The sequence below is a fragment of the Anomaloglossus baeobatrachus genome, chromosome 9 (assembly GCF_048569485.1).
Source record: "Anomaloglossus baeobatrachus isolate aAnoBae1 chromosome 9, aAnoBae1.hap1, whole genome shotgun sequence".
Lineage (NCBI taxonomy): Eukaryota > Metazoa > Chordata > Amphibia > Anura > Aromobatidae > Anomaloglossus > Anomaloglossus baeobatrachus.
Genome location: NC_134361.1, coordinates 60,741,675 through 60,756,804, shown reverse-complemented (window position 1 = coordinate 60,756,804; position 15,130 = coordinate 60,741,675). Strand labels below are relative to the sequence as shown.

General features: G+C 44.3%; 1 protein-coding gene across 2 annotated transcripts in view; it reads right to left on the bottom strand.

Moving 5' to 3' along the window:
- FHL1 (four and a half LIM domains 1) overlaps positions 1 to 15,130 on the bottom strand; it is a 95,265-nt gene that overhangs the window by 10,711 nt on the left and 69,424 nt on the right. For both annotated transcript variants that reach the window (XM_075323747.1, XM_075323746.1), the window contains exon 2: positions 4,312 to 4,493. In XM_075323747.1, coding sequence (XP_075179862.1) covers positions 4,312 to 4,467 — 156 coding nt within the window. In that variant the 5' untranslated portion in view covers positions 4,468 to 4,493. The remainder of the gene's footprint in view (positions 1 to 4,311; positions 4,494 to 15,130) is intronic.

Genomic DNA, 15,130 nt, shown 5'->3' with positions numbered 1-15,130 from the left:
TGTGTAACAGCAATGTTTTTTCTTTGTAAATCATTCCAATTAAAGATAAATTGTAATAAGAGAAATGTAATATTTCATACTAGATTCAAGCTCGTTAAGTGGGAAAACTCTAGATCCCACTAGAGGGCGCTGACTGCATACTGATTACTAAAAATACCGTGCAAGAACGTTATTAGTGATAGACGAGCGTGTTCAGTGCTTGATCAAGCATTGGCTTGCTCGATGCTCAATCAAGTATCCCGATACTTGGATGTCATGCTCGAGTACCGTCGCATGTTTAGTGGCTTTTTTTCAGCCACTAAAAATGATGGGATTGCCAATTATGGTAATGCCATGGCCTTGTTGGCTACTGGAATTACTGCGAATGGCCGCCTGTATCGCATCACCAGGTCTATAGAAGACCTGGTGACTCCATGCTTGGCACAATGTATGAGGAAATAGTGGAGGGAGAGTATCTGCTGGAGAAGGGACAGTGTGTTATAGCATAACAGTACTTGCTGGTGCAACATTTAACCAACAGTCCTTTTCAGGGCTAATTCTATAACACCGCTCTTAGCTGCATTTAGTGTAGGGCAAGCTGCTGGAGAAGGGATAGTGTACTCAAGACATGTAGGCAGGAAATCTAGCCTTACAGACCTTGCTGCTGCAACTTAAAACCAAAAGTCATCTATTCTGTTTTTTATTAATACCACCATTAGCTGCATTCAGTGTAGAAGTAGCAAAATAAAGATGCATGTATACATTGGAAGAAAAGCTCAAATGCACCTCTTGTGTGAATAAATGGACAAGGGCTTGTGGTATTCTTTCCCTGTGATCGGTTGGAGTAGTCTCCCCCCCCCCCCAAATGGTTTATGATTTTCATTGGCAAAGGTCACCAAGGAGATAAAAAAAAATTAAGTTTGGAAACCCCTGCTTCAATCTATTTGAAAACTTGAGGTTGCATGATGCCCTGAGCTGGCACAGGACGAACTGTCACCCACCTTAGATGGAGCAAAATCGGAATCCGATGTCTGAAGGTCCTTGTGCCAATTATACTCTGAGTAGTGGTCTCCAGAACTCGTTGTTGGCCAAAGAAGTCCCACTCCTAAATGTAAATGTTTTCTTAGGCACTACTCTACGTGTGTTCCAAGGTGTATTAGAGTTCCTCCTCATTTTTGGCAGCCTGAGCTCATAGTGCATATTCTTTACAAATCTAGGAGTCCTGATCCTTCCAAATTTGGGAAAAACTGTTTTCTGAGGCCATTCGCTACATGTATTCCAGGGTCTATAGCAATCCCTTCTATCAATTATTGATAGGCCTTGATTTTGGTGCATCGGCTTCACCAGCCTAGAAGTCCCACTTCTTCCAAATCGGAAAACAATTTGAGAAACCTCATGTATATGATGCCATTTTTTTTTTCCTGCCTGAAATGGGAAAATGCTGCATTTTTTTTTTTTAAAGAAGGAGCATGTCAATGATTTCAGAGTTTTCAGCATTTTTTTTTTCCATTGAAAGCAATGAGAGTGCAAAAACACAGCAAAAATGCTACATGTGAACATAGTCATAGGGTTTCTATCTAGTTAAATTTTCCTTATATACAAGTCATTATACAGGAAACAATGTTTTCTGAGATTTGTTCCTGTTAAATCCATGTTGTCTTCGGTATTGTATGTTTTGTCAGTCTGTAAAAGTGGCATAATACTCTGACAACATTGTTCCCAACAACTACCTGGGAGTCAGAGTTGCATCCAGGTGTCTTCCCCGTGCTGGTTCCATTCAATTTGAGCACTGCTTCCATCCATATCAGGAATTTTTCCTTCACCCCCCCCCCCCCCCTGTAGACATCCTGCTGGGAAAATGCTCAAGTTTCCCATTGCCTACCATTATACTCATTACTCGAAACAAGCATCTGAGCACTACAAATTTTCGAATCGAGTAACAATGCATTTTAGTGCTCGCCCATCACTAATTCTTATATGAAGTGAGCTCTACTATAAGATATATAAGGGAATTAAAGGGATTGTCTACCCATAAAAATAATAAGCAGTAACTCCACCACTAGGTGGCAGTATGTCATTTCTGGACCGACAAAAAAAAAAAAGGATTGCAGCCTATGTATCATGATTGGGGACAGTCTAGACTTTTGTAGTGAAAACATTTCAGTGTGACATTTTGCACCCGGAACGTACAGAGCAGAATTTATTTTATATTCACAACTGAGACAACCTCAAAAACAGCAGAGTTTTCCTTTATACTTGTGTGCATGTCCTCTTTTTATGACCTACTTACTCTTTGCTATGGTGAACAATAAAAAGCATACACACATCGAAAAGTGCATGGTCACCCAACCTCTTGTAAAAACTATAGACATGTAAAAAAAAAAAAGCTTTGACATCCCCACCTGTGCAGGAGGTCTCCGGTCAGAATATGACCTAAGGTTTGTACCTCTAAGTACATGTACAAGGTGGCCATAAAATAACCTAAGGTGTTTAGAGCCGTGTGCAGACTGACCCAGAGGACAGAATTGGCTGAAAATTGGTATTCATGCTATTCAAGGCATGGGGGAGGGCATCTTAAATACATTTTTAGACCAAAACTCCCCACCAGGTGAAAAAGTGGCGCTGTACAGTGAGCACGCCTTGCAACTCAGTCTGCAAGATGCCTGTCTCTTTGCTGGATCGTGCTCTGTTAATGCGGTTGTTTTATGAGAATGCCAGGAATGCTACAGCTGCACTGAGAGCCTTTCGTCGTTTGAAAGACCTTCACACATGTAGCGGTCCAATGGCTGTCAATTCGCTGAGACAGATGATGACACGTTTTGAGGCAACAGAGTTACTGAATGTTCAGCCAGGGCGCGGGCGATGACCGGTAAGCAGAGAGGTTGTGGAGGACATTGTCACTGCCGTTGTGGGACAGGGCACGAACAACCCTGCTTGAGACAGCAGGGCACGTAGTGTTTCTAGGCAATTCGGGGCTACCGTACCGTACCGTACCGTGTGGAAAGTTCTCCGCAAGGTCTTGCGGGCATACCCATACAAAATCAGCCATCACCAACAACTTCTTCCTCAATGATACCCGCATGATATTTGCATTCGTGTTTCGGGCGAGAGTGGAAGTGGATGGCAATTGGCCATGTAATGTTCGGTGGTGCAACGCAGCACATTTTTACCTGAATGGAATGGTGAACACACAAAACTGTCACATATGGGCTACCGAAAATCCGCATGCAGTCGAGGGGGTTCCACTGCATTCACCAAAGGTAACCGTTTGGTGTGGCTTCACCTTATCATTCATGAGGCCAACTGGTCCCTGGCCTACCTGTTCCATGACAGCAGCGAGATACCAGACAATGCTGGAAACAGTGGTCGTTCCGCAACCCAACAGTCCCAGTGTCTTCAGACAACCACCACATGCATGATGGAGCACATCGCAAATCGTGCGAAGAATGTTCTGCGTGCACATTTTCCCTATGACAGGATTTTGATCCACTCCTTCCCTAACGCATGGCCACCGCGTTTATCTATCCGATCTCAATCCTTGTGATTTCTGGCTGTGGGGGCACTTGAAAGAGCATATTTATCGGGGAAATGTCGATACCCCTGCTGACCTCAAAGACCGCCGCATCATTTTAGAAGTGGGCAGCACTTGATACACGCAAGTGACGAGCATGTTCTGCATAGTATGAACATGATCACCATGCATGATGGCGGCCATATTGAACAGTTATGCTAGGCTGTGGAACTATTGTGACATCTCCAATTATCGGCCGCTCGCTCACTGTACAGTGCCACTTTTTCACCTGGTGGGGAGTTTTGGTAAAAAAAAATAAAAATTTAAAGATGCCTTCCGTTTGCCCATGCTTGAATAGCATACATACCAATTTTTAGCCAATTATGTCCATTGGGTCAGTCTGCACATGGCTCCAAACACCTTAGGTTATTTTATGGCCACCTTGTAGTTTCCCCTTATGATATGATTTAAGTTGACCAAGAGGCATGACTATAGGAACTACATCAAAAGACTAAAAAGTAGCATACGGCCAGCAAGCTATCGGACAATAATTTGGACAGCTCTTACCCTGAGTTCCCAGTACACATGTGACATGCACACCCAGCTCAGCTGATGGGGACAGAAGAATAAGTCACTGTGAGACACCTCCACTTTGAGAACAAAAGGATAAAATATGGCTAAGTCTTGGGCACCTAACCCTCCTTTCCCCCTACGGTCCATCCCCATACATATTAGATGGTTGCCCATAACTGCAGCGTTTGACAATGTCTATGCAAACCGTCACATAAACCTGACCCACTTTTTTTCTTTCCGCCACTAACCTTGGAATCCACCCCAATGGGTTTCCTGCACTCGGCACAAGTGTTGGCGCAGATCTTCTCGAAGCACTTTACACAGCAGTTGTGTCCATCCTTCTCCACATACTTCTTCCCTTGAAGGGCAGCTCTGCAGTAGTGGCAATCAAAGCGTTCAGACATGGTGCCCACAGTATAGTGGCGTGGACCTATCAAAATGGAAATTAAGGAAATTATTATAGAGAAGTTGGAAGAACAATACATTTACTAGAGTATAAATCATACATGGATCGGGAATCGGGATATGTTCTATGGTCCTAGAACTCACCCTTGGCACCAGGGCTCTGGTTTGACTGCAACTAGTGATAAGTGAATGCTAAATATTCGGGTTTGGGTTATTTATACCGAATTCCTAGTAGTGTTCCAGTATTTGTCATGAATAACGAACCTATTGCAAGTCAATGAGGAATGAAAGCATTTTTCTGGGAACTGTCCAGGGTTCCCCATTGACTTGCAATAGGTTTGTTATTCGGGCCCAATACTGGAATAGTACTAGGAATTTGGTATGACTAACCCGAACATTTAGTATTCGCTCATCACTACCTGCAACTTCTACATCCCCCATACACATCATGTCGAGGTGCCAGTGAATGGCTGACCCTTGTAGCAATATGGACAGAATAATTTCAGTATGCAAAGTGTTTAATTGTAGACGTGCTCCATACAAAACAGGTGAAGATGACAGGCAACATCATGTTGACAGATCAACTTCTCTTCCATTCTGTTCTGTCAATGGGGCATCGCTGCCTACAGCCGGCTCCCTGTTGCCTAACTGCACAGAGTCGTTGGTCAATCAGCATAACAGACAGTGACACCCCATAAACAGAACAGACCAGAAGAGAAAGAGCTGCTCTGTTTACGTGAGGTTAAAGGAAGCAGAAGAATCACTGCCTCAGCCGGAAAATATCGTTGTAAGGCAAAAAAGGCAAGTAGGTAGCAACTACCTGTCAATAAGTTATTAGCCCCATAGTAAAAAAAGAAAACCAAGGCCTGGAATAACAACTTTAAATGAATGATGAGATGCTGCCTTTGTTTATAAATACTGCATTAAGTCTTTTCCATAGCACTGCTCATGTGGGGGGCCCACCAGTGAATTCACCGATTCCCCGGTGGGCCAGTCTGAGCCTAGATAGATAGATATGGTGATGAGCATAGACCAGGATTTTGTGTGTTTGTGCCTCTCTGGCATCTGAATGAGTTACCACCACAACGAACTTCATCCTTCACTTTAAAACCTAACAGCTCAGACAGAGGAATGTGTACTGGGTCAGTGAGTCGGATTAATACTTGTATTGCTCGGTCTGTTATGATTTGTTTATCAACAGTGAATCATCCACAGCAAGGACTGGAATAAAGAAACCTCTAAGACAAGTCTCTCGATTTGGCAGTTTATATCCACAACACAAGATAATAATAATCCAAAACGTGTTCATCCGTTTGTATGTGCACCACAAGCTCCTTGCGGTCTTAATGATATCTACGGTATGCCTGAGGCTTCCATTTCTTCAGTTATCTACCTGCCGCCGGTTTCTAGTATCGCACAACCTAACTGGTATTCAGGATGTCTATGGTTTGCCTGTAGCTTCCATTTCTTCAGCTCCCTGCTTGTGGTTTTCAGTTCTGCATAACCTGCCTGCGGTCTTCATTACGTCTCCTGGCACTCTGCTGCTTCCATTTCCACAGCTACCTACCTGCGGTTTCCAATATCGTACAACCTGCCTGTGGTCTACAAGATGTTTCTTGGCTTCCAGTTTTACATCTGCCTGTGATTTTCAGTATCGCAACTACCTGCCTGTGCTCTCCAGGATATCTCCTACCTACCTATAGTTTCCAAAATCTCAACTGTCTGCCTGCTGTCTCCAGTCCCTCTGCTATCTGTGCCCTGCGTGCTTCACTCGTCTGTTGCATCGACACCCATGTGTCACCCAGACCTTGGGCTTAGAGGATCTACCTCACCTAGTTAGAGCCTAACACCTCGATTCCACTTGCGCATAGCTTCCGATGTGAGAGCATCGGAAGCAATATGCTAATGACCCTTTGCTGCGAGCGTCAGCCGAGGGTCATGTGACTGTGATACGATCTTGTGATCGGATCACAGCTACAGAGAAGAGACAGGGAGAACTTTCTCTCGATCTCCTCCCCAGCCTGTCTCTGCGGACATCGTACTGTAGTAAGATGACATGTGTGTGCAGTACGATGTTTCACACGCACCTATAGACTTGTATGGGTGCATGTGAGCTGAGAATTGCTGCCAAACGCAGCCTGCTGCGATTTATTCTCATGCTGATATGGCATGAGAAATCAATCTTAGATGGACGCTGCCCCATAGTTTTGCACTCGTGCGAGTGCAATTCAATGTTTTATCAGACTGCACTCATCCGTGCAGAATGCAAGTGGAACCGAAGCCTAACAATAATCTTATTGGATTGTTACGGTTTTAAAATTTGTCTGTAAAGAAATGTTGGCTGTTTGTTTTGGATAAGCTAGCCAGAAAAATAAAAACTTAATCCACATATATTGCTTGTTGATAACCCCCGTGTCATTTCTAGCAGAAAATAGACCCTAATTTCATGCAACCCCTTAAGAGACCTTTAAATGGACATAATGAGACAGACTTTTACTTGGATGTAATATGGTGGTATGGAAAATTGACCTAGGCTTAAGTAACTTTTTTACATTATTGGTTAACTGTTGCATGACGCTATAATAGGTTCTACAGAAGCTATAAAACAGACACCAGCCTTGTGCTGGCTCTAACTACACACAACAAAATTCTGCAGAACTGCTTTAATTCCGACACACTGGAAGTTTCAGTGCACAACCTGCAGGTATCATATCTATTATGCAACTGCATTTTAGCATATTAGGGGCAAAATAGCCAACACTTTATAATTTTTCATCAGTAACCAGTACAAGTGAAGACAAGAAGCTTTGTAATATATCTTAGGAAAAATGCTGTACCTGCAGATTTTTCTGCATGAAAATCCGCGACTTTCGCGGCAAATCCGCACCTTATTTTTGCCGCGGATTTACCGCGGATTTTGATGCAGATTTTTTTTTTCCCCCCCCCCATTCTATACCCAAAATCCGCACCAAAATCCACAACAATAATTGACATGCTGCAGATTTTTCCGGATCAAAATCCGCGGCAAATCCGCCGCGGAAAAATCCGCAGCATGGACACAGCATTTCCAAAATGCCATTGAAATGGCTTGGAAGTGCCGCTGCTGCAGATTTTCGGAAAATCCGCGGCAAATCCGCGGTAAATCCGCAGCGTGGGCACATAGCCTAACAGTCCATTTTTTTGTCTCCTGCATTGTCTTTCTCTTAAAAAGTGCTCAAACCTTGTCTACAAATTTGCCTACAGTAAGGAATCAGATTACATCAACCCCCTATTAAGGTCTATTGTGAAGGTAGGCTGAAGCTGGAGGCGTAAGGAGAAGCTGCTGAGGCTTCTAGTTCAGAGGAAAAAAATCACCTGAAATAACAGCTATGCATTAAATCACCATAGTAGTCTGGTGCAAGGAAGACATAAAACTTTTAGCTATTGGAAGTATAACCCGTGTAGAAATTTCAGAAATTTCTGTAGGGGAAGTGAATGAGATCATACAACCATTGTACAAAACCCTTCATTATTAATGAAACATTTAAAAGGAAATAAACAATCACTGATTAGCTTTATCATTCTGTGTAAAGTTAAAGTAAGGGACAGCTTATCCATGAAGTTACAAGATATCCCTAAAGAAGCAAAAAGCAGTGAAAAACTATTCCATGTAACATGCAAACCATTTCTTGGATTAGGAGCCGGCCTCATACTGCTCACACAGCTATAATGTAAGAAAGTAGATAAGTAATGGACCCATACACATTAGACATACATCTGCAGATAGTATAATGTGTATGGGGCCTCCCAACGTATGATGTCGGAACAGATAAGGATGCGGCATGTCTGATTTTTGAACTGGCAATCCTTTTTTCGGTGAGATAAGCTGCCGGGCACAGGAATCAGACAGGAACTCCCACGGAGAACACAGAAGTATCTCTCCTGTGCATGGAGGGGTCTGGAGAGAGAGCTGCCGGTCACGCAAGATATAGAGTTATTGTTTAGCCGACAGCTATCTATTCTACATGGGGAGCTTAAAATTTAGCCAAGTGCTATACTATGATATTGTGCAACATTAAAATCGTGGTGCCACATTGTGACATTGTATTAAATGAATTCTTAGAATGTTGCATTCCAACTTTCCATGACTATGACACAAAGTCAGAATTGTTTCCTATGTGTTTGATGTTTAGTTGCTAGTCAAAAAACATGACTCACTTGTCATAGACTTCAGTTTAAGACATGTAATTGTGGCCTGTAGCTCTAAAATAGTCACACAACGGCAAGTTGCACACATGCAGCACAAATGTCTGGTTGTACAACTTCTCAAAGCTCAAAGGACCATTCCAGCGTTCTTTTATTTCCCTGTTACCTATCAGTAAGGGGCATAACAATTGAGGTCATAGAGGACATAACGCAACTGGGCCCATGCTGGAGGGTGGCCCACTGACCCCAGTATACTTCTGCTGGATGTGAATCCAAGAACGAACATTTAGCTGACATGTATTGCAGCGCAGAGACCCGTTGGGTCCCTGTGCTGCAATACATGCTGCCGGCCAATCAGATGCTAGCAGCAGACGTCAGCATGCCAGACGTTGGCGTTGCATGGCAGTGACGTAATGCGTTGCTATAGCAGGCACGCCACTGTCAGCTGCCAGCTTCTGCAGCCGCTACGGAAGAGGACATCACATTATGTGGGAGCAAGGGAAGGGGAAGAGAACAGCAGCAAAATGGAGGACATATATATCAGGGAGGGGCCCAGAATGGGGGCATATATACCTAGAAGGGGACCAGGATGGTGGCATATAAAAACCTGAAAGGGGCCCAGGATGAATGACATATAAACCTGGAAGGGGCCCAGGATGGGGGACATTTAAACCTGGAAGGGGCCCAGGATGGGGGATATATAAACCTGGAAGGGGCTCAGGATGGGGGACATTTAAACCTGGAAGGGGCCCAGGATGAATGACATATAAACCTGGAAGGGGCCCAGGATGGGGGACATTTAAACCTGGAAGGAGCTCAGGATGGGGGATATATAAACCTGGAAGGGGCTCAGGATGGGGGACATATAAACCTGGAAGGGGCCCAGGATGGGGGACATATAAACCAGAAAGGGGCCCAGGATGGGGTACATATAAACCTGGAAGCGGCCCATGATGGGAGACATATAAAACTGGAAGGGGCCCAGGATGGGGTACATATAAACCTGGAAGGGGCCCAAGATGGGGGACATATAAAACTGGAAGGGGCCCAGAATGGGGGACATATAAACCTGTAAGGGGCTCAGGATGGGGGACATTTAAACCTGGAAGGGGCCCAGGATGGGGGACATATAAACCTGGAAGAGGCCCAAAATGGAGGATATATATATATTCCAAATTGGGGAACATATAAACCCTGAAGGGGCCCAGGATGGGGGACATATAAACCTCTAAGGGGTTCAGGATGGGGGACATTTAAACCTGGAAGGGGCCCAGGATGGGGGACATATAAACCTCTAAGGGGTTCAGGATGGGGGACATTTAAACCTGGAAGGGGCCCAGGATGGGGGACATATAAACCTGGAAGGAGCCCAGGATGGGAGTCATATAAACCTGGAAGAGGCCCAAGAGGGAGGATATATAAATTCCAAATTGGGGAACATATAAACCTGGAAAGGGCCCAGGTTGGGAAATATATACCAGGATGGGGGGACATATATACCTGGAAGGGGCCCAGGATGGGGGACATATATACCTGGAAGGAGCTCAGGATAGGGGGCATTACTACATAATGAAGGTGGAAGGTGGACATCACTTATATCTTTAGAGGATTTGGAATGCTACAAGAGCCCACACATCTGACCAACATGCAGGGGGAAAACAGGTCCAAATTTTGCACCAGTACACATCAGACCCTAGTTTTTGTAATGTATGTATTAAAATACCGTTCTCTGCTATCTGCAGTTTCCAGCGCTGCTCCAGTCCTCCCAGCGTTATATCCTCACAGTTGTGACTAGTGGGCATAACCGATAGTGAACAAATGGGAAAGTTAAGAAAAAAATGCTTGCGTATTCCAGGTGGAAAAATGATTTGTGCCTTGTCTTGCTATGTGTCGATCACAGCAGACTGTATATTCTGTAAGATGAGGAGGCTACAGAGTCTTAAAGGAAGTTAAAATGTTTCTGTTTGCCTGTATAAAATTCTGAAAATAAAAATGAATTCAAGCAACATTCCATAACATTATGTAACCTTTCACTGTATGACCAAGATACCTTGTTTAGTGTTAGAAATGTCACAGAGGAGGGCAAATCCTGTACTGCCCTAATCCCCCCCTTTAAAAACAATAAGACAATGTAACGTGAAACCATAGTACGGTGACATACCGCCCTGTTCTTGTAGCTGTCAAAATAACTGCTGTCATCGGAGGCTAAATAAAGTGGGCTACAGCATCACAGATCTCTGGCAACATCACAGAAAACGGGGTTAAAAGATAACAGGCTAAAAGAGCGAGGATCTGTGACCTTTCCGAATGTCAACAGCCTCCAAACTAAAGATGAGCATCCAAGCAACCTTCTCATTTTAGATGTAATCTGGAGGAATTCATGGCAGGCATGCCCAGCGATAGTCATCCTCCATTTATACAGGGTATAGGCCTCTGCGGGGAACAGGATGTCTGTCCTGAGCGCTCGGGATGCCGCGGATTTAAGATTTAGTCACCAGAAATGCTGAAGACGGGGTCTGACCTCTATATGGAAAAAACGGGCCGTCACATCCGCATACTGCAAGTGATCGGGACACTGTACACTTGCAGTATGCGGATGTGTGCAATAAGAGGGACCAGACTAGGGCATGAGTTGATTTTTCGTGTGTACAGGCAATGGTTATAATTGGATCAAAGTGCTATCTGATGAGCAAAAACTCTCATCATGCTTTAAGTGTCAGCGTATCTCAGATCACGCGCACCTATACAAGTCTATAGGTGCGTATGAAACATCGGATTGCACACAGATGACATCCGAGTCCAGTCTGATATACACAGGCGATGGAGAGATTAAGTTGATGCAAACAAAAAAGAATCCGGTATGTACGTCAGCTCTCCATGTCTTCTGGATGAATCCTGGTCCTACTGATCTGCAGGGAGAGAAGCCTTGGCATGGCTTTAGTAGTACTGAAGAACAAGCAAGAAGGCCCAGTGATTCTCCAATATGTTCCTTCAGGGAAAAGGACTGTTATTTGTGTTATGTGTTTTTTGGTGGTTAATAAAAATGAACCGGATTTAAAAAAAAAAAAGGTCCGGAGATCAAGAACCGTATCACAATGAAAAATACGTCAGTGGATAAAACTTCACATTTATTCCATCTTGATTAAAAATGGTATCCAGTTACATTTTTTTATTGTGATACGGTCCTTGGTCGCGGGACAGCTTGCTTTTTCTTCTGGAGAGATTAAAGGGAACCAGTTACAAGATTTGGCCCCTATAACCTGCGGCTACCACCAGTGAGCTCTGATATACGGCATTCCAGAATACTGTATATAAAAGCCCAGGCCGCGCTGTATAACGTAAAAAAACCAGCTTTTATTATACTCACCTGCAGGGCAGTCTGGTCCGATGGGCGTCACTGGTCTCTGTCCAGTACCTCATTTCTTCCTCCAATCGCCGTCCTCCTTCATAGCTCCATGTGGATGATACGTCCTACATCATCCACAGTGTCCTCCATTGCGCTCCTGCGCAAGCACACTTTTCTCTCCCCTGCTGACTACTGTAATGCGCAAGAGCGGGGAAAGGTCAACAACCGACCGCGCGTGCGCACTAAAATATTTTGATCTGCCCTCAGCAGGGCAGAGAGAAGGGCGCATGTGCAGAAGTGTGATGGAAGACCGTGTGCAGATGACATAGGATCAAAATGTCGCACAAGGACCTGTATCCTGCATTTTTACATGATTTCTTCTCTGCATGGTCTACTTCTAGCTTTTAGTTGTGTCTGAGCTAATGGCTGGAAACTATCTGCTACATGTCTGCCATACACCGCACACCTGACATGAGGGATTCCTGCTCGCCTGTGTCTATGTAGGACATGTTCAGAAGCAGCAGCATGCAGCAGATTACACAGCAGTACTCTAAGCAGTGTAGCTGTGAATCCGGCACTGTACTAATGATTTATGTAATGATTCTTGAAAGGATAGTGACAAGTTAAGACCTAGACGGTAAATCAGAATCATACCTAGCACTGATCTTTTTCCAGAACTCTAATATTCATGATGTACCCTAGGATAAGTTATCTGTAGAGATGAGCGAACCCAAGGTTCATATTTGGCGTTCGGGTGCTTTACATGTGCAAACCACTCGCGTGAGCATCGTTGTGCTCGGAGACGCTTGGTGCTCAGCCCTGTGTGAGCCGCTTGCAGTGAACGTCTCACACTGGGGGTAACAACAGCGTGATCAGATGTAGTGTGCACCAATCAAAAATGGAAAACCCCGCCCCCGGAAGTGATCTCTTTATGGTTGGCTGCATGTGAGTGGAGACCCGAACTGCCCAAATAGTGACTTCCATTGGGGTTCAGGTCAAGTCCAGGTCCCAAATTGAACTTTTCCAAAAGTCCAGCTGCACCCGCTGACCTGAACATCCATGGGTCCACTTATCTCTAGTCATCCATAACAGATCAATGATGGTCCAATTTCCATCACCTCCACCAATCCACTAATAGAAGAGGCACAAAGAGCAGCAACCTCTTCATTATTTGCTGTATACATTCTAGTGATTTTGTCTGGTCTTTTAGCTTTACATCTAAGTCCTGGTCAAGTGACTGGGACTAAAATTCAGTAGCAAGCATATCCCTTACTAAAATTATTGATCAACTGGTCAATGGAGGTGCCAGAAGCTGGACCAGGTCTAGACTAACCAGCTGCCCAGCCCTGATCGTATGGAAGTAGACCCAGATCACTATGCTCTAGCCTAGCATCCACAACTTGAAGGTATTATTATTTATTATTTATTTTTATAGCACCATTTATTCCATGGCGCTTTACAGTGAAAGAGGGTATACATACAACAATCATTAACAGTACATAACAGACTGGTATAGGAGGAGAGAGGACCTTGCCCGCGAGGGCTCACAGTCTATAGTTAATGGGTGAGGGTACAATAGGTAAGGACAGAGCTGGTTGCACAGTGGTGTACTGGACTGAGGGCTATTGTAGGTTGTAGGCTTGTTGGAAGAGATGGGTCTTGAGGTTCCTCTTGAAGCTTTCCACGGTAGGGGAGAGACTGATATGCTGTGGTAGAGCGTTCCAGAGTATGGTGGAGGCACGGGAGAAATCTTGTACGCTATTGTGGGAAGAGGAGATAAGAGAGGAGTAGAGAAGGAGATCTTGTGAGGATCGAAGGTTACGTGCGGGTAGGTACCGGGAGACTAGGTCACAGATGTAAGGAGGAGACAGGTTGTGGATGGCTTTGTATGTCATGGTTAATGTTTTGAACTGGAGTCGTTGGGCGATGGGAAGCCAGTGAAGGGATTGGCAGAGTGGTGAGGCTGGGGAGTAGCGAGGGGAGAGGTGGATTAAGCGGGCCGCAGAGTTTAGGATAGATTGGAGGGGTGCAAGAAGGGAAGCCAGAGAGCAGGAGGTTGCAGTAGTCGAGGCGGGAGATGATGAGGGCATGCACTAATGTTTTTGCTGATTCTTGGTAAAGGAAAGCACGGACCCGGGAGATATTTTTGAGTTGTAATCGGCATGAAGTGAAGAGGACTTGGATGTGTGGCTTGAAGGATAGAGCAGAGTCGAGGGTTACTCCAAGGCAACGAGCTAAGGACAAGTCCAGCTTATAGTCTTAAAATCACTTATTTGGGATGTGCGTCAATTAGAAATAGTTTAATTGCAAGTGAGTCTTTTTGAAAAGTGAAAGTTTGATCCGAAATACGCCTTTAAAAAAGATAATCTCCCTGCTAGAAGACACATAGGCACTGCAGCTGTGTAGGACTTTTCCCTGACACTCTCTGGATTAGAGATCCACTATCCTCACCATGGGGTAGGATTTTGGCACCAGAAGTGCTCGGTGCTAATTAAATAAATTCATGATGGCAGCAATTAAAATATTTACTACTTAATAATGGCTAATGAGGTGTGAAGAGCATAATCACCTAACTGAGAGTAGAACATAATCCTGATAAGTCCCCCGTGGTCAGGTATTCACGTACATGTTAAGCCTACTGGAAATCACAATTATAGTATGCTGATCGTGAAAATTGTAATTCTGCAATATTACCTAAACTTCACATTTTTCCCCAACGGCTCAGGGGTTGGCACTAGAGGTGAGTAGAATGATTCACAGGACCCAGGTCCATTGGCAATGTTGGTACTCCATAACTGCTGGACCAGAGCGATGTAAGGCCCTTCTACATGCCGGCATCCCTGGCACTTCTTCCACTTAGTATTCCTGCATTTTTCATCTTAACTTTGTTTTTCACATTAAAAAGTCACAATAAAAGTGCAATGATCTCACACCTAAATAGGGAAGACCTAAAACGAGTCTGTGTAGGACAGATGTGCAGTACATTGTACAGCGTATAGCACTTCATGTCCTGTGTACTGCTTATTATTAATGTGGCCATACACATAAGCTAAACCCAGTGAATTTGGTCAGACTGGATGAGCAATAGGATCTATGAGGCATAATGAATGGGTGAGACATGTTGAATTTCA